Below are 22150 nucleotides of genomic sequence, written 5' to 3' on the forward strand. Positions count from 1 at the left end.
AATAGTTGTAATCAAAAATAAAGATAAAGTGCACTGTACACTTTGTATCCTGTGTTGTAATTTAAAATCAATATATTTAAAAATGTAGCAAACATCCCAAAATATTTAAATAAATAGTATTCTATTATTAACAGTGCGATTAATTGCGTGATTAATTTTTTAATCGCGCGATAAATCGTGATTAATTTTTTTAATTGCTTGACAGCCCTAAAAACAACAGTTGGTTAATATAAATATATATTTAACAAATTATCATAGTCTGTTTTTTTTGCTCACCCAATCCTGCCTGCAACAAAGTACATTTTACCTGCTCCTGCTATTATGGCAGCAGGTCCTGCAGGATCCCAGTCCCAATGCAGGGCTCTACTACACAGCAATGAAAGCCCAGGCTCAAGCCTGACCCCGTGTGTCCACACACCAATTGTGCTAACCCAGGGCTCGAACCTACGGTTTCAGGTCCCTGCAGGGCTGGAGAGTCTGAGCCCACGTTAAACTGGGACCTAAGGTCCAAGCCCTACTGCTTTTCTGTGTGCAGGCAGCCCCAGCTTAATTCAGGTTCTGGAAGTCCTCTGGAAATATCCCAGAGTTCCTGCTCCCAGAGAAGCAGTGCTGCAGGCAGCCAGGGCAGCAACTGGAAGCACCATTACTGCCTGGCTGAGCGTACTCCCCCTTCCTGCTCCAACTGCAGTGGCATCAACTCTGGCTCCTCTTCCTCTTTGCTGCTGTGCAGAGCTTGCCTGGAACACGGAGCAAAGTTGCCAGGTGGGAGGCAGCTCCCAGGATGTTGGGAGTCATCCCTCCCCTGGCTGTGCTGAGTGGGAAGCCCTGCATTTCCCCCTCCCTCCCGCTTGGTCCCTGCTCTGCTCTCTTCACCCCCCACCCTGTGCCTTCACGTTCAGGGGCACCCAGTCTGGGTGCGCTGTGAGGACGGTGAGTGGGAGCCAGCCCCAAAACCTCTCTGCAGCCTCCCAGGGATCCCTTATTCTTGCTTCCCAAGGTGCAGCAGAGGCAGGGATAAGGTATCCACAGGACATACTGCTTTGACTGAAGCAAAAAATGAATCCAGCTTAATGGAGAAAAAAGGAATTAAAAAGATGATGGCATTTTGCCAGCTGGTTAGCAACATCTGGTTAGTATTCAGATGCTTCAGTGGCAGCTAATCCTGCTCTGAACTGGATTAATTTTTAGGTTTAAAATATAGTTGCCATAGTTCACACAGAGCCTGGATTTTGGCACTCGTGAAGCATATAAAAGGAGGACTAGAAAGTGGAGCTGAGTGACTCAGTTACATGACTTTACCATTCCCACCTGGATCACTGTGGGTTCAATACTTTATTTGAATAAAAACCACCAGCTTTTCTATCCAGGCTAAATTTATATTTAATACATTTGAACCAACCGTCCCCCTGCCCCAAGCACTTTGGCCAATAAGCAGTAAGAATATAAGATGGCAAAAAGTAAAGTAAGAATACTATTTAAAGAAATGCAGTTTTCTTTAGCTCAGGAGAGTGAGCTGTCGGCGACGTTTCTCAACCCCATAAAGATTAAACATATGATCAAATCCTGCTAGCCCCCAGCTCCCTGCCCCTTACCGCGCTGCCTGGAGCTCCGGTGGCTGGCGGTGCTACAGCCACGCACCGCACAGCACAGAGCACCGGATCAGGCCGGGCTCTGCAGTGGCACTGCCCCAGGAGCTTGCAGCCGGCGGCAGAGTGAGCTGAGGCTGTGGGGGGTGGGGGAACAGCAGGGGAGGAACCGGGGACTAGCCTCCCAGGCCAGGAGCTCAGGGGCCGGGCAGGAGGGTCTCACGGGCCGGATGTGGCCCGCGGGCCGTAGTTTGCCCACCTCTGCATTAGATGGTAGTTCAATATAAAGTCTTCTCAAACTGCAGTCATTCTACTGAGACAGTCACCAAATGAGCTAATTATACAGTGTATGTACTCATGTACTCCTTATGGGCACCTAAAATCCCACAATTAGGAAACAAGGAGGGCAGTAGAATTTTCCCCCAGTACAACACATTAATAGCACAAGAATGTTGATACTGGGGGCAGAAGACACTAGGCACTCTGGGATAGGGTTACTTTGACTTGGGTCTGTGTACTGCAGTGTGGATGCCAGAGCCCAAGGTTCAAACATGGATCAGAAAATCCTTAACCTAGAGTTAAAATGCACTGTAGATGCTCAAGCCCAGGGTTCCCTGAAATGGGTCAGCTAGCTTGAGTCCCACTAACCTTAGGCTTACATTGCAATGTAATGTTATGGGGAGATGTGATGTGAGGCCTGAATGATCGAAGGACTATACTGAACAATATGCCAGATAAGAAGGGACTTTTGGGACAAACCTGCGAAGTGACTAGAGAGAGGTTAATGCAAATTCCTCATCTCCAGTTAGTGTAGCTTCAAAAGACTGGGTGTTCTCCTGTGAGGAGTAAGCAATTGTCTGCTGATCACCTGTTACACGAGGCCAAGCTCAAAGGTCCAAACTGTATAAAGGAAAGACTGAACTATTCCTGCTTGTTCTGGTTCTGAATCTAGGACCATGTCTACAATAGCAAGCTTACAGCGGCACAGCTATACCAATGCAGCTATGTTGCTGTGAGATTGCTCGTGTGGCTGCTCTATGCCAACGGGAGGGACCTCTCCCGTCAACATAGTAAAACCACCTCAATGACCGGCGATAGCTATATTGGCGGGAGAAGCTCTCCCACCAACAAAGCACTGTGCACATTACCACTTATGCTGGCAAAACATATGGTGCTTAGGGCATAGGCGCTGACTCCATGGGTGCTCCAGGGCTGGAGCACCCATGTGAAAAAAAAAATGGTGGGTGCTGAGCACCCACCGGCAGACCCCCTACCAGCACCTCCCCATCCCCCCAGATCAGTGCCTCCCACTCCCTCCTAGCGCCTCCCGCCTGCCATAGATCAGCTGTTTCGCGGCGTCAGGAGGCACTGGGGGGATGGGGAGGAGGGAGGAGGAGCGAGGGCACAGAGTGCTCGGGGGAGGAACTGAGCGGGGAAGGGGTAGGAATGGGAAGAAGCAGGGCGGGGTAGGTTTGTATTGTTTTTAATACGTTTGCTCTGTAATGCTTTCACCTTAACAATAAGCATGCTTGCTTATAAATAGCTGTGTGGTAATTTATAACTGTGGGCCATTATGCTGTTTACAGCCTTCAAAAAGTGCAGACGATGGGGCTTGCTGGGAATACCACAGTGTAGGCAGGGAACTGTGCCACCTGGAAAAACACCCTGTCAGGAGGGAGAGAGACATGGCTCTCTATCCAAGACACATGATGGCTGAGAAGCTGGAAGCCTAAAAGAAGCTAAGAGAAGCTGGGTGCTCTTAGCAATCCTGGAGGGGGGACTACAGGTGCAGTTGCCCTGCACTGTATCACTAAACATACCAAAATTATACGTTTGACATATGCTTTGACACTAATGGATGTCACATTGAGAAAAATTAAGATTGCCTGTATGAAAGAATAATTTCCACGGTCAGAATATTATGGAGCAACAAGAATCCTGGGATTCACCAGCTATCATATGATCATATAAGCATGGAATTGCAGACCAGTGCAAGTTTCTACAGCTACACAAGAGCCATAGAACTCTTATTGCTACAAAAATACACCTTGAGTGATGCTATGTTAAAAGGTTGCAGCTAAAAAATAAACCACCATAAACAAAGCTATGAGATAATGTTTCTGTAGTAAAAAGGCGTTCAGTATAGGATTGAAGGAATCCTTCCAGTAATTCTGAAAGATGAGCGAGAGAATCACACCTGAAAATTTTGTGCAAATTCCCCAGCAGCAAAATTAAAATCAAGAGAATTGATTGGATTTTGACAGCTCCGTTCATTGTGTCTTTACAAAGCCACTGGAAAGTTTTTCAGAAATGCAGAAGTGAGTCTAAATTAGGAATTAATTAGCAGTAGAAGACAAAACACAGTGGGGAGAGATAAAACAGAAGGGAGGCTGAAAAAGTGATCTAGTAGTAGTGCATCAGCATTTGCAAATAACTTTCACATCTTCCTAGGGAAGCATGGGCTAGGATTTCTGCTTCTCCAGCACTCGACAAAAGGGATTCCTTGTGTCACTCTAGTGACCAACTCTGGCCAAATGATGTGTCACTCCTGTTCAGTAAACAACCTGTCTCTCCTTAAAATACGCCTTTTAGTGAGATTGCCACCACTTATCTATGTCCTACTAGCAGCAAAGCTCTGAATTAAAAAAAATATATATATATATATATATATATATATATTAAAATGTCAAAAGGATAAACAAAACAACATTTAGGATATACTTGATGTGACTAAACTTACCTCCTCATTGTTTACTGATGCCTCTTTCCTTACCCTTCTTTCCACCCATAACGCCAAATGGTCTGTCATTAATTTCATTACCTTATCAATCTAATTTATATTACAGATGCTTTAAGCAATCTTGGATATTTGCTTGTAAATTAAAGAGCCATGTGCACCAACAGTTTTTTTTATATTGTATTATATTAATAAAAAATATGAGGGACAGCACTGACTAGTTTCAGAGGCAGTAACCACTAGTTCTACTAACCAGAAGATTAAATATGATGTATGATCTTTGTGCATGGAATAGGGGTAATTGCAGCAGACTCTTGAGCAGGAAAATGAGAGGGGAAAGAAAGGAGTAAAGCCACAGACATAAAAGAACAGTACAATGGGTCATCAAGTAAGAAATTAACAAAAATCCCAAGGGAGGAGCATGAATGCATGGAGGTGAAAAAGAGTAGAAGATAGCTTAATGTTGGCTAAATTGCACATGGGTTTCTTTCAGATGCAAATAGTGGATGGGTAACCAAAAGAACTCAGAAGTAAAACCTTAAATGTTGCAGTTCCCCACGAACATTTCCCCATTTGAAAGAATGTGGGAAAGGAAGTGAAAGAGAGAAGTTACCCTAACAAGTGAAATTAAACACTAGCACATGTTCATTTATCAGAGAGACCTGCAGAGAGAGACTACTTTAAGTTCTTTGAGTTCCCAGAGGGCTAGATGCTTGGTGCGGTATGATTGTTTAGTACTGGGGTGGAAAACTGACTTCAGCTGCAAAAGCCAAAGTTCGTCTTCACTACCCGCCCTATCGGCGGGTAGCAATCGATTTATCCAGGATTGATATATTGCGTCTCGTTAAGACGCGATATATCGATCCCTGAATGCGCTCATCGTCGACTCCGGAACTCCACCAGAGCAAGCAGCGGTAGCGCAGTTGATGGGGGAGCCGCGGCCGTCAATCCCGCGCGGTGTGGACCCCAGGTAATTCGATCTAAGATACTTCGACTTCAGCTACGCTATTCGCGTAGCTGAAGTTGCGTATCTTAGATCAATCCCCTCCCCCCAGTGTAGACCAGGGGTAAGTAAGTGGCTCAGAGAGGATCAACCAGATGCAAGGATGATGATACTGAAACTGTACAGCCAAAGTAGGTTCTCATGTTACACACACCCATCTTGCTATCAGCATACCAGTGAAAGGCAGGGGAGAGGCATGATTACTAAAAACAAGGAGGTTGCATTTAGAAGCCACTATATTACTCTGATTTTGAACTAAGTTTACAACCCTTTGTGGCTGTTACAGGACAGCAGCCTTCAGACTGCTCTAACGGGTTAACTAACATGATGCTGACCATTACTGTGAAGTCAATATAGACAGGGACAAATCATATTATCCACGACCAACTGTACAATGTTAAAGACAAACTACTGAGACATGGGTTTACCCATGACCAGCTGACAGTGTTAAATATGATTTGCCATTGGTAGCAGAGTCACGGTCAAAATTATGTTGGTTAACATGATACCCTTTAAGATCATGTTCTAACTATGTAATTTTCCAGAGGCAACTCATCATCTTTCTTTGATAACAATATGTTACACAAATCTTTCTTAAACATATGGAAAAGCAGACTTGCAGAGCAGAGTGCCAAAAGTTTAAGAAGATAATCCCAGCTTCTCATCCTTACCTAGAAAGTAGAACATCACAGTTTGGGAAAAGTAAGACTATCTAGGATTGCTTTATATGCAGTGGTCGTACCTGGAGTTTGTACTACTGCTTGTAGATTCTTCTCCTGAAGTTGCTGAATTTTTTCAGTCTTGGCTTTGTTATCTCGCTCTAATGATCGAATTTTATGTATATATTGATTATTCAGAAATTTCAAGTCAGCTGTCTCATGTTCAACCTTTCTTAATGTGGCCTTCAAGTCTAGAAAAAAACAAAACAATAGCTATCAATATTCTAATCGTACAAAAATATGCATAAAGGAGTCATATGTCCTCATTTTCAAAAACATGACAATTATACGGGAGCTGATACTGTTATGTAGTTCTTTAGCTTTTTGTACAGTTGATGCAAATTTTCTCTTATTATTACGAATACGTTTTTCAGCTGCTAAAGTCTTACTTCATGTAAGTAACATCTGAGTTTTATTTACAGATTATTATTATTATTGTTATTTTTATTCAGTATAGACAGACTCCAGTGGAATGAGGTGGAGACTTCTAGTTCTGTCAAACTCTAGAACACAGGTCACGAGGGTGATGTGCAAAAGCAGCTTAAAGCTCAGCTTTGCCAATGATCTCAGTGATGCTCTGTGCAGGCTCTTCCTCTTGAGTTGTGCTGCTCTAACTTATGCCAGGCTGCAACAGACACAAGGGCTCAGAAACATCCTGGCCACATCCTTTCTTGGCACCTTAAAGCCCAACAGATTTATTTGGGCATAAGCTTTCGTGGGTAAAAAAACCACTTCTTCAGATGCACGGAGTCCATTTGAAGAAGTGGGTTTTTTATCCACGAAAGCTTATGCCCAAATAAATCTGTTAGTCTTTAAGGTGCCACTGGACTCCTCGTTTTTGTGGATACAGACTAACATGGCTACCCCTCTGATCCTCTTTCTTCTAGCCATTAACTAATTATCCTTCTATGCCATGAATAGTAAGTGGCATAAGCAATTATTATGACTGCTCTGTGCCATCCGAATATCACCCTTAGACTGATTTGCTCCTCCTTTGAAAGGTTTAAGATGTCTTTATAGCCAGGACTATGCTGGTGGTGCAGCAAAGAAAACCATCACTGGCTCTTCATTCATAGTGAGGATAGTAATAAAAAAAGAAGAGATAAATATACTGGAATACTGCTTTTGCTGATTATATTTGTCATTGTGATACTATTGCACAAAAGAGAACAGACGCTTTAACTTTCTCTGTCAATATTAAGGATATAATTAAGATGTACTACCATCTTGACACTGCAGTTAATTTTATTAAAGGTGGTGGTAAAAGTATTATGATACTAATTTTTTGCAACAAATTTTTACTTTATCTGTGGAAGCTTTAGGAACACAACGAAAGTCCACTGACAATTGATTTTTAAATACAGCCCTAAAAGTAATAATCATTTTATATATATTATACAATTGAAGGGTATATTTTACTCTACTCTATTAATGTACGTGGTATTTGTTTTGATAGGTCTTTCTTACTCTAAGTTAATAAAGTCTTCCTGAAAATTTCAACATGAGGCTGTCAACTTCCAGACTAGAATGTGCCAGTGGCATGTTGTGTGTGTTCAAGACTGGAACAAGATCTATATTTTATGTGGGCAGAACAACTTACTCTGGAATTTACTTATGATAGTCATGGGCTAAAATGAAGTCTGACCTCAGGAATCTTCAATTTTAACTCAGTGTAATAAAAACACAAACTGGACATCTGTGGACATTATTTCCCATGAGTGTACTGAAAAAGTTTAAAACCTCTTCAGTATTGAAACACATAAAACAAGATCCAAGTTTTTCTTTCAATTTACAAAATGTTTATCTGCAAATTCTGGAGAGTTCATACTGTAATATTTAGCCCAGATACTTCTAAAATAATTCAGTGATAAACAATGAAGATCTGACATTATACTTATTTCCTTTCTGACCATTCATTAGTATGAAAAACTCACAGATAAAAAAGTAAAGGCATTTATAGGATGAACATTGCTTATTTAAAGAACAGGAGTACTTATGGCACCTTAGAGACTAACAAATTTATTTGAGCATAAGCTTTCGTGGGCTACAGCCCACTTCTTCAGATGCAGAGAATGGAACATATAGTAAGAAATATATATACATACAGAGAACATGAAAAGGTGGAAGTAGCCATACCAACTGTAAGAGGCTAATTAAGATGAGCTATTATCAGCAGGAGAAAAAAAAACTTTTGTAGTGATAATCAAGATGGCCCATTTTAGACAGTTGACAAGAAGGTGTGAGGATACTTAACATGGGGAAATAGATTCATTATGTGTAATGACCCAGCCACTCCCAGTCTCTATTCAAACCCAAGTTAATGGTATCTAGTTTGCATATTAATTCAAGCTCAGCAGTTTCAGTTTCGTAGCAGGACTGCTATGGGTATCTGCATGGCGCCACAGTATGCCAACATTTTTATGGCTGACTTAGAACAACGCTTCGTTAGCTCTCATCCCCTAATGTCCCTACTCTACTTGCGCTACATTGAGGACATCTTCATTATCTGGACCCATGGAAAAGAAGCCCTTGAGGAATTCCACCATGATTTCAATAATTTCCATCCCACCAACAACCTCAGCCTAGACCAATCCACACAAGCGGTCCATTTCCTGGACACTACTGTGCTAATAAGCGATGGTCACATAAAAACCACCCTATACCGGAAACCTACTGTCCGCTATACTTACCTATATGCCTCCAGCTTCCATCCAGGACACACCACACGATCCATTGTCTACAGCCAAGCTCTAAGATATAACCGCATTTGCTCCAATCCCTCAGAGACAAACACTGACAAGATCTCTATCAAGCATTCTTAAAACTACAATACCCACCTGCTGAAGTGAAAAAACAGACTGACAGAGCCAGTAGGGAACCCAGAAGTCACCTACTACAGGACAGGCCCAACAAAGAAAATAACAGAACGCCACTAGCCGTCACCTTCAGCCCCCAACTAAAACCTCTCCAGCACACCATCAAAGATCTACAACCTATCCTGAAAGATGATCCTTCACTCTCACAGATCTTGGGAGACAGACCAGTTCTCGCTTATAGACATCCCCCCAACCTGAAGCAAATACTCACCAGCAACCGCACACCACACAACAAAAACACTAACCCAGGAACCTATCCTTGCAACAAAGCCCGATGCCAACTCTGTACACATTTATTCAAATGACACCATCATAGGACCTAATCACATTAGCTGCGCCATCAGGGGCTCGTTCACCTGCACATCTACCAATGTGATATATGCCATCACGTGACAGCAATGCCCCTCTACCATGTACATTGGCCAAACCGGACAGTCTCTACACTAAAGAAAAAATGGATACAAATCTGGCATCAGGAATCATAACATTCAAAAACCAGTAGGAGAACACTTTAACCTCTCTGGTCACTCAGTAACAGACTTAAAGGTGGCAATTTTGCAAAAGAAAAGCTTCAAAAACAGACTCCAACGAGAAATTGCTGAGCTTGAATTACTTTGCAAACTAGATACCATTAACTTGGGCTTGAATAGAGACTGGGAGTGGCTGGGTCATTACACATATTGAATCTATTTCCCCATGTTAAGTATCCTCACACCTTCTTGTCAACTATCTTGATTATCACTACAAAAGTTTTTTTTTTCTCCTGCTGATAATAGCTCATCTTAATTAGCCTCTTACAGTTGGTATGGCAACTTCCACCTTTTCATGTTCTCTGTATGTATATATATTTCTTACTATATGTTCCATTCTCTGCATCTGAAGAAGTGGGCTGTAGCCCACGAAAGCTTATACTCAAATAAATTTGTTAGTCTCTAAGGTGCCACAAGTACTCCTGTTCTTTTTGAGGATACAGACTAACACAGCTGCTACTCTGAAACATTGCTTGTTTAAATAATGAGGACCAATATCACAAACAATGGTATTTTAAGAAAATGATAGTGTGTCATTTATCTTATGGGCCCTGCAAATCTAAAAGAGAACTTCTCCCTCCTTTCCTGTTCTTAGCTGCTAGGACTGGAAGGGATCCAATGGCTTTCGCTCATCTGCTTAGCATGATCTGAGCAACTTTGTGAGAAACCAGTCAGAGAGCAGGATTTTCCATTAGACCTGCGGCTTCCATTAATACCCTTCAATTAAAGGGCACATCAATTCTGAAAACAGACAGTAATGTGGTTGGTTTTTACTTAAGTGTATATTCAGAGTGAACTCTATTTACTTTAATTATTAAGATACTATTTTTTTCCTTTTAGAAGTGTATAGCTAATACAACTCTGCAATATTGAACTAGATTCTCTTCAGGATTGTTAACTAAATTCCAGTTACAGAATTTTTAAGCACTTTGAATCTACGGATGAAAAGCATTTTTATAAGAGCTAAGTCTTTGTGATGAGCCAGAAAGAACATTGGCTTCACTGTTAGATTTCAGGGTAAGTTTGCAATTTGCCAGATGGGGGAAAAAAAACAAAACAAAACACAAATTTGAAAAATGAACAAATTTGATTTAAAAGTCACTGAAAGATCATAAAGGTAGAACCACATAAAAAGACTTTTCATTCATATGTATACACACATAGTCCCTTTTCAGAGTAAAGCCACACTTTAAACAGCAATATTCCTAGTATTTTAATTTTTAAGCAATTTTTCCATGTTGTATAACAGTGATACTCAGACTTCAGTGGTTCAGGAGTCAAATTAGCAATCAACATTACCCAAAAGAGCCACAGTACTGTGAATTCATTGTTTCATTTACTATTTTATATATTAGATATATATATATATAATATATAATATATATTTAATATTATATTAACCAATCAGGATGCTTTTGCTATGTTGTTAACCAGTTGTAGAATACTTGGTCAGTCATTTTGCTGTGAGAATTTTTTTTATATATATATAAAAAAATCTCACAGCAAAATGACTGACCAAGTATTCTAAAAATCTCACAGCAAAATGACTGACCAAGTATTCTACAACTGGTTAACAACATAGCAAAAGCATCCTGATTGGTTAATATAATAACTTAGACTGGTTAATAAAATCACACAGTATTTTAATATCATGTGCTGCAAAGAACCACAGAAGACACATTAAAGAGCCACTTGCAGCTCCCAAGGCTCATTCTGAGTATCACTGTAGTAGAATTATCTCAGAAAAAAATGCAACTTGACATGATCAGTATGTTAACGTATTGGAGTTCAGCAGCCTTTAGATTATAGAACAAACATTTGTACATTTAGGCCCCAGGCTGTAAACACACTGAAGTCAATGGGACTACACATGGGCTTAAAGTTAAGAACATACAGAAGAATATGCAGGATCAGGGCCATATGTGCAATCTGAAACAAAATCCAGTTATTTTTGATATTCAAAAAGACTGAAAAGTATCTTAATTTTTCATGTTACCTTTAACATGACGATCAGATTGTTCTTTCAGTTTCAATATTTCTAAATGTAATTCATTATTTTCCCTGGTGAGTTTAGCATTCTCTGCTTTATAAGGTTCTAGAATAGCATCAAAATTGCTGCATTCTTTTTCAATTTTTCCAGCAGATAACTTTGTACTGCGCAGGCTCTCTGTTGTATGGACAAGGTCACTGAAATCAAAAGACAGCAGATAGTCTAAACTCAGGTAAGAATCCTACCAAATTGAAAGTTATGATCCCAAATGGTTATTTTGTCCTTAAAAAGGCAGTCATGTTGTTTGAAACCATTTTAAAATTACTTGTTTAATCTACTAGAGAGATGTTAAGACTCCCTCTCTTATACACAGGTACATTCCAAAACATAGGTAATATAAAGTCAGAATTTTCACTATAAAGATTTGATGATAATTCAGTGCAAACTTCAAAATATTAATGCAGTATAATGCAATAGACTTAAATGTGGCTGGTCTTTTCTTTCTGGCTTTAGTCTAGAATTACTGGTTACAACTTGCTAGATATTTAGAAAGGATTCTATGGTTACATAATAATGCTGGCAGAACGGCCAGAGGCCACCAATAATTAGTTTCTGTAACATACCAAGTGTCTGTAAACCAAAAATGTGGGATTAACAAATGTATTCCTAAAATTAGGCCTAACTAATTTTCCCTAAAGAATTCTCTTTGTGAAGAAAAATTCACAGCAGCACACGTAGTTTTATTGTTTTAAATAGAAATCTTCTTAAATTTTCAATATGGAAAATGGTATCCTATCAAGAAAGCTTCTATCTTCAATAATCAATTAGATTATCAATTTTTTCTTATAAAGTATCTTGTGTCTATGGATATCCTGGACCTGGTTATTCAACCAGGAACCAGGTTGATCTGCTCTCGTTGCAGACAAAATGAGTTGCCTTGAGTTTTGTTTTTTCTAAAATAAAATGTTTTATGTTGCTCTTCAAGGATAAACTGCAACACATGAGCTTAAAAATTGGGTGGACAGATTGGTTTGTCCATTAAGACTGAAAATGAGAACTGGCATAAAATGCATAAAAACACAATGATGAATAGTACAGAAAATACTATAGTGCCTTTATATAAATCACTGATGCAGCCTCATCTCGAATACTGTGTGCATCCCTTCTCAAAAAGGAAATTTCTGAACTAAGGGTGTTCAAAGAAAGGCAACAACAATAATCAAGGGCATGGAAAAACTGTCATATGAAGAAAGAGTGAAAAGATTGGGATTGTTTATGTTAGAAAGGAGATGAAGAAAAAGAGACATGATAAAAGTATAGATGGTATAGACAAGGCAGATCAAAAACTTTGGTTATCCCTGCCTCATAACACAAGACCAAGTGGACATTCAATTATATTAAAGGAAAGGAAATTCAAAATTGATAAACAACATGTAATTAAACTGTGGTAGTCATTGCCACAGGAAGTCACCGAGGCCAAGAATTTAAACGTGATTCAAAAAGGTGTTGGTGTCACTAGGCATCTCCCTAGGTAACTCGGGAGGGTGGAAGGCCACTAGTGTCAATGAAGCCTTCCTGCACTAGGCCCAAAAGAACCAAACTTCTCCTATGTTTAAACTCTAATCGACCGCACAAGCCAGGTGCAATTGGAATATGTAAGCAACCAGTTATCTGTGTGCAACCCCCTGCTCACACCAGTATCAAGCTGTAATAATGAGGCCTGCATGTTTCTGGCTGAAGGGAAAATAACAGTTCAAAGGGAAAAAGGACAAGATAACCGTTTAAAGAAGTTACTAACAAGCTAGGCTTATAGCTGCCAAAAATGACTTAACTGCTTAAATGTAATTGCTATTTGCTTAGTAACTGTTACCAGGGAAGGGAGGGGTAGAGGGGGAGGAAGGGGGGGGGTGAGGCTTAGCTGCAAAAATGTATAAGAAGAAAGAAACTGCTTATGATAGTGTGCTTGATTTGAAACTTGCCAGTCTTCTTGCACTGCTTTGGGATCCCAAATAAACTTTGATTGCTTCTCCACCCTGGTGTGTTTATTGGCACGAAGCACACCAAGCAACGAACCCCGCTGTTGCTGTCCTCGGGCACTCTGTGCCAGCAACAAAAGTATTGGTATTGATATGTATCTCAAGAATATTTAGTTACCATAATTAATTGTAACAAATTTTGTGAAAGGAACATTAAACCTCATACCTCAGAGGGCTCAAACCAATCTACTGGTACTCAGGATGAGACCTAAGTATGGGGCAGATTACTCCACATCTGCTGATTGTGGGGTTCTTACATCTTCCTCCAAAGCATCTGGTGCTGGCCACTATCCGAGACAGGATACTGGACTAGCTGGACCTCTGTTCTGATACAGTATGGCAATTCCTGTGTGCCTAATGGCATCAAAGCCATCAAACAGCTGAAGAGTGGATGAGTTGTCCTCCAGAAATACTACTTAGCTACATTCATTTTCTGCTTTATGCAACCAGTTGCATCCCATTACACATTTCAGTAAATGTGGACACAGATATATACATTCTACCCACATAAGATTATTAAGAACCAGAATCAGGAGGTAAGTTTTCATTTTTAGCCTCAGTTTAGACATTTTAAATTTTTAAGTGAAGATCATCAGCCTTTATAGAGACCAGTAAATACCCAGTTGTCCTAGGATTTTCTTAACTTGTCAATACTTAGAAACTATCCCAATAAAATCTCATAAAATTTTAAATGTTCACTTTAAACAATTTCTCATTTGACCCTATTTCAATAGAAAATTTTGTTTTTGTTTTTAAAGCAATTTTTTAAAAGAATAAGAGTTTTCCACTAGTTTTATAGTCAAGTAGCATGCACTGCTATGACTAATGTTCTTTTTAAAGATTTCCCTTTTGTTTGGATACCTAAAAAGTTTTTCCACCAGAGGCAAGCTCTCCACTCCCAAGGGTTGTCGATAGCCCAGCTGATCTAGCCTCTTCCTGAGGTTAATGAACTTTCGCTCTGCAGCCGTGCTCATTGTGAATATGCTTCAAAAGTGATTTTATCGCTCCCAGCAAAAACAAGGTGATCTGAAAAAGATTATAGAATATATACAGAGTTTCTTTCTTGCCACTATACAACATGAATAAGTAAAAGTAATCCTTTCTGGTAAAATAAAAATAAATAAATAAATAAATAAATAGTATTTTTGTATATGAAATATAGATTTCTATATACCATATTTACTCGTCCATAAGCTGAATTTTTTTAGTAAAAAAGGGAAGCATCAGAGAAGGGGGTTGGCTTATGAACGGATATAGAGAGGGAGAGGTGGGACACAGCCCCTCCCCCCAAGAGAGGGGGCAAGGAGAGGCAGCAGAGCCAGAAGGGAAGAGGCAGGGCCAGAGTCTCTCCACTTCCGGCCACGCTGCTCTCCCCACAGCCTCCGAAGCAGCTGCAGCTGGCGGGCTGGGACACTTTGTTTACTTAGGTTTACCTCCGTGCCTGCAGACACTCGGCTTATCCTGATGGCCCGGGAGCCAAAGTTTGCCGACCCCTGAATTATAGGGTCAGCTTATGAATGGGTCATAAAAAACTTCCATTTTTTACTTATCCATCTTGCGGGGGTTGGCTTATAAACGAATTGGCTTATGATCGAGTATATACGGTATGTTCTCAATAAACTGTGTAACTAAAAGCCTTTATTAAAAGACACCGTCCATTTACACTGAGTTTTATTATAAAGAAATTATTTATCTAGATTTTTATACTATGCCTATCTGAGCTCCTCACTTGAGGTATACACACAAAAAACTCTCTCTTTCTCTTTTCCCTCCCAACAGCAAGAACCAGACTTCAGGGAGATATTTTTATGCGAAGACTAACTCAAAGTGAATTCTGCACTTTCTGAATTTTGTGGTCATTTTGATCTCCACCAGGAGTGAAATCCATGGACCAGTTCTCAAAAAGATTTTGTTTCCTTCACATACAAATTTCACTCAAGGTTGACATTTCCAGTGGATTATTACTCCTGGGGGAATTCTGCACCACTGTGCATGCGCATAATTAATATGCCATGCATATTTTTATTTTTATTTTTGCAGAAAATAGCTTCTGCTAGAAAGTTAATGCACTTCTGCCTTTTGCTCAACAGAGGGCGCTGTGGCACTAGAACAGAGCAGCTGCTCCCAGCCAGTTAAGGAAGAGAGAGAGCCTTCAGTGCCTTCTTCACAGCGCCTGTCGGGCCAGGTCAAGAGACAGGGGATATGGGGAGACAGACAGTAGGGAGCTGCGGGGGGCGGGGGTCCAGTGGCTCATAAGGGCTAGTAGGGGAGGACACACTGGGGCAGGGGCTGAATGGGAGTGGTGGCGCAGGGCCACAGTGGGGAGGGAGGTGCAGAGCCACATGGGGATGGGGGAGGGAGTGCAGGGCCACATGGGGATGGGGGGATGGCTGAGTGGGGGAAAAAAGACACATAAGGACAGGGGGTAGAGGTGCAGGGACATATAGGGATGAGGGGAGGAGGCTGGCTGAGGGGGTGCAGGGACACAAGGGGAGGGGGCTGCAGGGCTACGTGGGGGAAGGGGAATGGCTGAGTTGGGGCACAGAGACACATGGGGATAGGAGGTTCAGGGACAGGTGGGGACCACCTGTAGTCAAGAGAAGATTATCCATAAAACCACCCAGCACCATCTTTGTACTATGTCCTGGCCTGAATCCTCACTGAAAAGGGACCCAAATACCGGCAGTGCCTAGGGAGAGTTCCAGATAAAATTGGCAAGCTTCTCTGTTAGCTTGCTTAGAAATGGAAGGTTAAACATCAGGCTTACTCCTGGGGGAATTCTGTGCCACTGCGTTTGCGCAGAATCAATGTCCCTGCAGAAAAATGACTTTCTGACAGGGAAGCAAAGGGAAGCTGCAAGAGCGGTCATGCACCCCTCCCTAGCAGCGCAGGTACATTGTTTCAGGCACCCGAAGCAGTTGGCGGAGAGGTAAATCACTGGGACACCCCAGCCAGTGGCTCCTATCCTGCGCCAGGATCAGCTGCTAGTCCTGGCTGAACTGGAGGCAGGAGAGGACGGGCCTTCCTCTTCCCCTGCAAGGAGCAGATGGGGCTGTGGCATACCCACCCCCCCAAAACCTCCCCCTGGTTGCAGGAAGCTCAGCATCCTCTCCTGCTTCCTGCCCCTATCGCTCCTCAGCCACGTGGGGCAGGTATTATTATACGAGGAGCTTCTCCCCCATCCGCCCAACCCCTGTGCATCAGACCTCCCATACCTGCCCCTCCTGTCAAACCTCACCCTGTATACCTAGACACACACACCCAACCCTCCATACCTGAACCCACCCCACTGAACCTCAACCCCTGCATCTGAAGCCTCCCTGCAACCAGACACCCTGCCTCCAGACCCCCAGCTCTGCACCCAGACCATCCTCCACTGAGCTCCCTGCACTCAAACCCCCACCCTGACAGGCCCCACCCTCCTGCACCATTCCAAGCCCCCACATCCAGATCCCAAACTAGCTGCACCCAGACCCCCACAGCTGAGTAGTAACAGCTAATTTAGGCCCCTTCATTTTGTATGTAGAGTTGGGATGTTTTCCAGTGTGCATTACTTTGCATTTATCAATACTGAATTTCATCTGCCATTTTGTTCCCCACTCACCCAGTTTAGAAAGATCTCTTTGTAACTCTTCGCAGTCAGCTTTAGATTTAACTTTCTTGAGTAATTTTGTGTCATCTGCAAACTTTGCCACCTCATTGTTTATCCTTTTTTTCCATATCATTTATGAATATGTTGAACAGCAGAGGTCCCAGCACAGATCGCTGGGGGACCCTTAAATTTACCATACTCCACTGTGAAAGCTGGACATTTATTCCTACCCTTCATTTCCTATCTTTTAACCAGTTACTGATCCATGAGAGGACCTTCCCTCTTGTCCCATGACTGCCGACTCTGCTTAAGAGTCTTTGGTGAGGGACCTTGTCAAAGGTTTTCTTAAAGTCCAAGTATACATATAGAAATGCAGATTCCAATTGCAGAAATGGGTTAGCAATTTTTTGCTGCACTGGAACTGTGGCCTTATCCCTGCTCCTCCTCTTCCCCCTGAGGCCCCACATCCCCTAGCCAAGCCGGAGGCTGGAGCCGGGCACGGTAAGAGATGCCCAGGAAGCCCAGGCCACTGTAGGGCACCCCAGACCCTCTACCTTCCCTGGGTGGGGAGCCAGGCGCCCAAGAGCAGCCCCCACCCAGGGCAGGTGGAGGGTCTGGGGTTCTCCACAGTGGTCCAGGCTCCCTTGATGATTAAGAACATAAGAGCGGCCATACTGGATCAGACCAATGGTCCATCTAGCCCAGTATCCTGTCTTCTGACAGTGGCCAATTCCAGGTGCCCCAGAGGAAATGAACAGAACAGGTAATCATCAAGTGATCCATCCCCTGTCGCCAATTCCCAGCTTCTAGAAAACAGAGGCTAGGGACACCACCCCTGCCCATCCTGGCTAATAGCCGTTGATGGACATATCCTCCATGAATTTATCTAGCTCTTTTTTGAACCCTGTTATAGTCTTGACCTTCACAACATCCTCTGACAAAGAGTTTCACAGACAGACCGTGTGTTGTCTTTTAGCATCTTAGGGGCAGAGGAAGAGCAGGGGGCAGGTCCCCGTGGTGAGGGCTCCCAGCAGGAAGAGACTGGCTCCACTAACAAGGGCCGCACTTTGCAGCACCTTATCAGCTCCCTCCCTGCAAAGCGCAACCACTGCCGCTCCTAGTTGCTAAAAAGTTAAAAAGTGGGTGGGTATGTCCCACCCAGTTCCAGAGATCGTGGCCCCACAGGATATGGGGGGTCCCAAATGTTTTTTTTGTGCCCAGTGCCCCAATAAATCTTAATCCGCCTTTGGTCAGCACGGGGTGTTTGCACAGATTGTAGAGATGGGTCAGGGTGTGTGCGCGCACATAGTGGGGGCAGTGGGGTTGCAAAGGTTACAGGAAGGATATATGTAAGGACTAGGAATCAGCATGGGATAGATGGTGGGTAAATCACAGGGAGGCCTCAGGATGGGAAGGTGGCTGGCTGCAGCTGCGGTCAGAGGGAGGGGCCGGGTGGGAGTGGACGCAGATCCCCTTGCCTGCATCTAGTGCAGGGATAGGCAACCTATGGCACACATGCCAAAGGCAGCACATGACCTGATTCAGTGGCACTCAAACTGCCTGGGTCCTGGCCACCGGTCCGGCGGGCTCTACATTTTAATTTAATTTTAAATTAAGCTTCTTAAACATTTTAAAAACCTTATTTACTTTACATACAACAATAGTTTAGTTCTATATTATAGACTTATAGAAAGAGACCTTCTAAAAACATTAAAATGTATTACTAGCACGCCAAACCCTAAATCAGAGTGAATAAATGAAGACTGGGCACACCACTTCTGAAAGGTTGCCGACCCCTGATCTAGTGTAAGGATGAGAGCGGGCCAGGCACACATCAGATCGGGGTACATGCCGCACAGTGGGAGCACAGACACACCTGGGCACAGACACAGTCACTCCTAGGAGGGGCCGGCTGGGATAGGCGGCGGACACATCTCAGGGAGGGGCGCACAGGGCTTGGGGCGCGGGCTGGGGGGACGCAATGATGGTAACTCAGCCCCACCATCACTGTCCGTTAACACCCGGCGGCACAGGACCGCCCAGCCCTGCCGCTAAGCGACGCCGAGTCCCTGCTTCCAGGAGCCCCGGGTCACCCCTCACCAGACCCGGGCACCGGAATCCCCCCGGCCACGGGAGCTCCCAGCCCTCCCGCACCTGACATCACTGTCATCAATGTCGCCATAGTAACAGACTGTGACCCCCCGCAGAGCTCGGCCCTTCCTTCCCCGGAAAGTGGCGGAAGCGAAGCTCCGGGAGGCTCCTAACGACCGCGCCCCTGACCTCGGGGGCGAGGGACACTCACCGGCGACTCCGGCTCCGCAGGCCTCGGCGCCGGCAGCTGGGCCGAACCAGCGGTTTGAAAATGGCGCGCGGAGGAAGGTCCACTTCCGCCCCGTCACCCCAGCAACCGGGCAAGCGCGAGCTGCGCCGCGTCCCGCACCAACTGCCGCAGTGCAAAGGTGACAGCGAGCAACCCCTAGCGGCACCGGGGCTCCCAGCAGCCTCTCCTCCGTCGTGGCTGCCTGGAGTGTCTGCCCGCCCGCCCGCTCGTGTCAGCGACCAGCGCGGGATCTGCCTCTTAGGCCTACTGCGGGTGGGGTCCCGGCCCTAGAGACCGGAAAGGAGCTGCACACCACCAGGGCGGCCCAGGCCGGACGGTGCTGGGGTAGAAACCCTCCGCCTCGTGCCGCATTCGGCAGCAGGGCAAGGGCGCAGCCCACGTAGTCTGTCTTTGCAAGTCGTCTTAACTGTGGAAGCACCGTCCGTCTGCGTCACCTAGCCCCGGCCTGAGCGGCGCCTCGCAGGCACCGAGCCACACTCGCTGCACCGCGGTGGTCAGTGGGTGGCTGGAACGTTATAGGACAGCGAAAAACCCCTGTCCCAGCATCAGGGCTCTGGCCTGTTTCTGGAATTGCCCAATTGCTAGTATTGCCAGCCCCAAGTATTCGAAAATTATGAGTCAAGCAGCAGAAAATCCCGAGTGGCTTAAAAATCATGGGCCTTTAAAACTAATAGAATAAAAAAAAAGACCCATTGGGTGCTTTTTGTTTTCCTTCTGGTTCTTGAACCTTTGAAAGCAGGTCCCATTTTCAAGATTTTCTCTGCAATAAATATTTAATAAATAACCTGAGATTTTCATGACTGAGAGAAGGGACTTTAAGATGATGAATAAGTATTGCAATGTCTGTGAGAAAATTATGAAAGTTAGGGTATGTCTACACTACAAAATTGGATCAATCGATTTTATACAGTCGATTGCATATGTCCACACTAAGCGCATTAAGTCAGCAAAGCGTGTCCCCACTACTGTGGCTAGCAGCGACTTATGGAGCAGTGCACTGTGGGTAGCTATCCCGCAGTCTCCGCCACCCATTGGAATTCTGGGTTAAGCTCCCAAGGCCTGATGGGGCAAAAACATTGTTGCAGGTGGTTTTGAGTACGTGTCGTCAATCGCCCCTCCCTCCGTGAAAGCAACGTCAGACAATCGTTTTGCGCCCGATACCAGGGTGATTAGAAGAGCACAGCAAGGCGTGCTGCACATCAGAGAGGCTTTGAAAACCAGTTTCATAACTGGCCAGATTGCTTTGGGTTGGTGTGCCACGGTCTGTGGGAAGCATGCTTCTGATTATGATCTTGGCAAGGTTGGTAGATTATTTGAAAGCCAGAAGAGGGAGTTCAGTAAAGATCTTTCAGGATGCGGTCCTCATCAAGTATGGGTTGTAATTGTTTGATGAAACCCCACATGGATTCCAGTTGCAGAGTTCAACCTTGTATTTAGCTGTGACACACTGGCTTTTCCCAGACATGAAGAATTCTGTGGAACTCAAAAGCATGTCTTTTTCATCAACAGAATTTGGTCCAGTAAAAGCTATTACCTCATATACCTTGTGTGTCTCGTTTCCTGGAGCTAACATCGCTCCAACAACCTTGCAAATAAGAATTACCGATAGTTAAAAAAACAAACTCACACTTGGCATGGAAACAGGTTTTTCCACTAGCAGTATGTGGCTTTAAAATATTAAATATGTTTGACAATACGGCCGAAGCAGTACAGAAAAAATTTCAAGTGCACAGCTAACACTCAAACAAGGGAGGGATTCTATTACCATGCATCCCCATATAGTTATCTGGGCAGGTATTTGGTTACAAGCATTTACACACATTTTATGAAATAGATGATAAACTCAAGAGATTTACCAACTTTGGAGCAAGGTGTGATGGAGCTTATAAAGTCAGCATGCTGCTTGGCTCTGGATTTAAAGAGTTTACAGCACACCTTTGTTGCATAGGCTAATTCACCCTGCAGAAGAAATATACAAGCTTCAGTCATATATTCTATACAGCTTGTAAAGCGTGCAAGCTGAATAGTAGCATGGGATTTTTTCCTTTCTTAAAATGGACAGGAGATTAAATGCAAAAAATCCTAACAATGCAATATTAAAGTTGTATAATTTATCTTTGATCAAGAATCCGTGGTCAGACAGCAATTTATTATTGGTGTGTTAGATACATTTTAACACAAGAAATATCTTAGTGAAACCAATGGCTCAGAAATGTCAATAGAAGTTCCTGCCATGTGTGCATGCAAGTACACCTCTACCCCGATATAACTTTGTCCTCAGGAGCCAAAAAATCTTACAGCGTTATAGGTGAAACCACGTTATACTGAATTTGCTTTGATCCGTTGGAGCGTGCAGCCCCGCCTCCCCGGAGCGCTGCTTTACCGCCTTATATCCGAATTCATGTTATATAGGGTCGCGTTATATGGGGTAGAGGTATACATGAATTCAAAGTTGTTTCTTTGGAGAGGTTTTCCTTGATAAATGTAATAAGTTGTTGAAGATTTATTGTTTGTATTTAATACATACCATTAAATACACAGTTATGCAATGTGGACAAGGTAGTATTACAGTGTAAACAATGTAAGAATATTCAAAAATAGGTGCCTAATATTAGACTTTCAAGTCCATACTTGGGGACCTAAACAAATGACCTTATTTTCAAAGTGACTGCCACCCAGAAGCTCCCATTTGGGTACCTAAATATGAACTTGAGAGCCTTGTAGTTTTGAAAAATCTTGG

At 43.4% G+C, this 22150-nt stretch overlaps 1 protein-coding gene across 5 annotated transcripts in view; it reads right to left on the reverse strand.

Moving 5' to 3' along the window:
• Positions 1–19493, reverse strand: part of CEP135 (centrosomal protein 135) — a 97183-nt gene extending 77690 nt beyond the window's left edge. For 3 of the 5 annotated variants that reach the window (XM_034772388.1, XM_034772390.1, XM_034772389.1), the window contains exons 1-4: positions 19372–19493; positions 14339–14503; positions 11448–11638; positions 6069–6236 (exon numbers count right to left, since the gene is read on the reverse strand). In XM_034772388.1, coding sequence (XP_034628279.1) covers positions 6069–6236; positions 11448–11638; positions 14339–14451 — 472 coding nt within the window. In that variant the 5' untranslated portion in view covers positions 14452–14503; positions 19372–19493. The remainder of the gene's footprint in view (positions 1–6068; positions 6237–11447; positions 11639–14338; positions 14504–19371) is intronic. The other 2 variants (XM_034772386.1, XM_034772387.1) reach the window with 1 other exon arrangement.
• Between the last annotated feature and the right edge of the window lie 2657 nt (positions 19494–22150).

The sequence above is a fragment of the Trachemys scripta genome, chromosome 5 (assembly GCF_013100865.1).
Source record: "Trachemys scripta elegans isolate TJP31775 chromosome 5, CAS_Tse_1.0, whole genome shotgun sequence".
Lineage (NCBI taxonomy): Eukaryota > Metazoa > Chordata > Testudines > Emydidae > Trachemys > Trachemys scripta.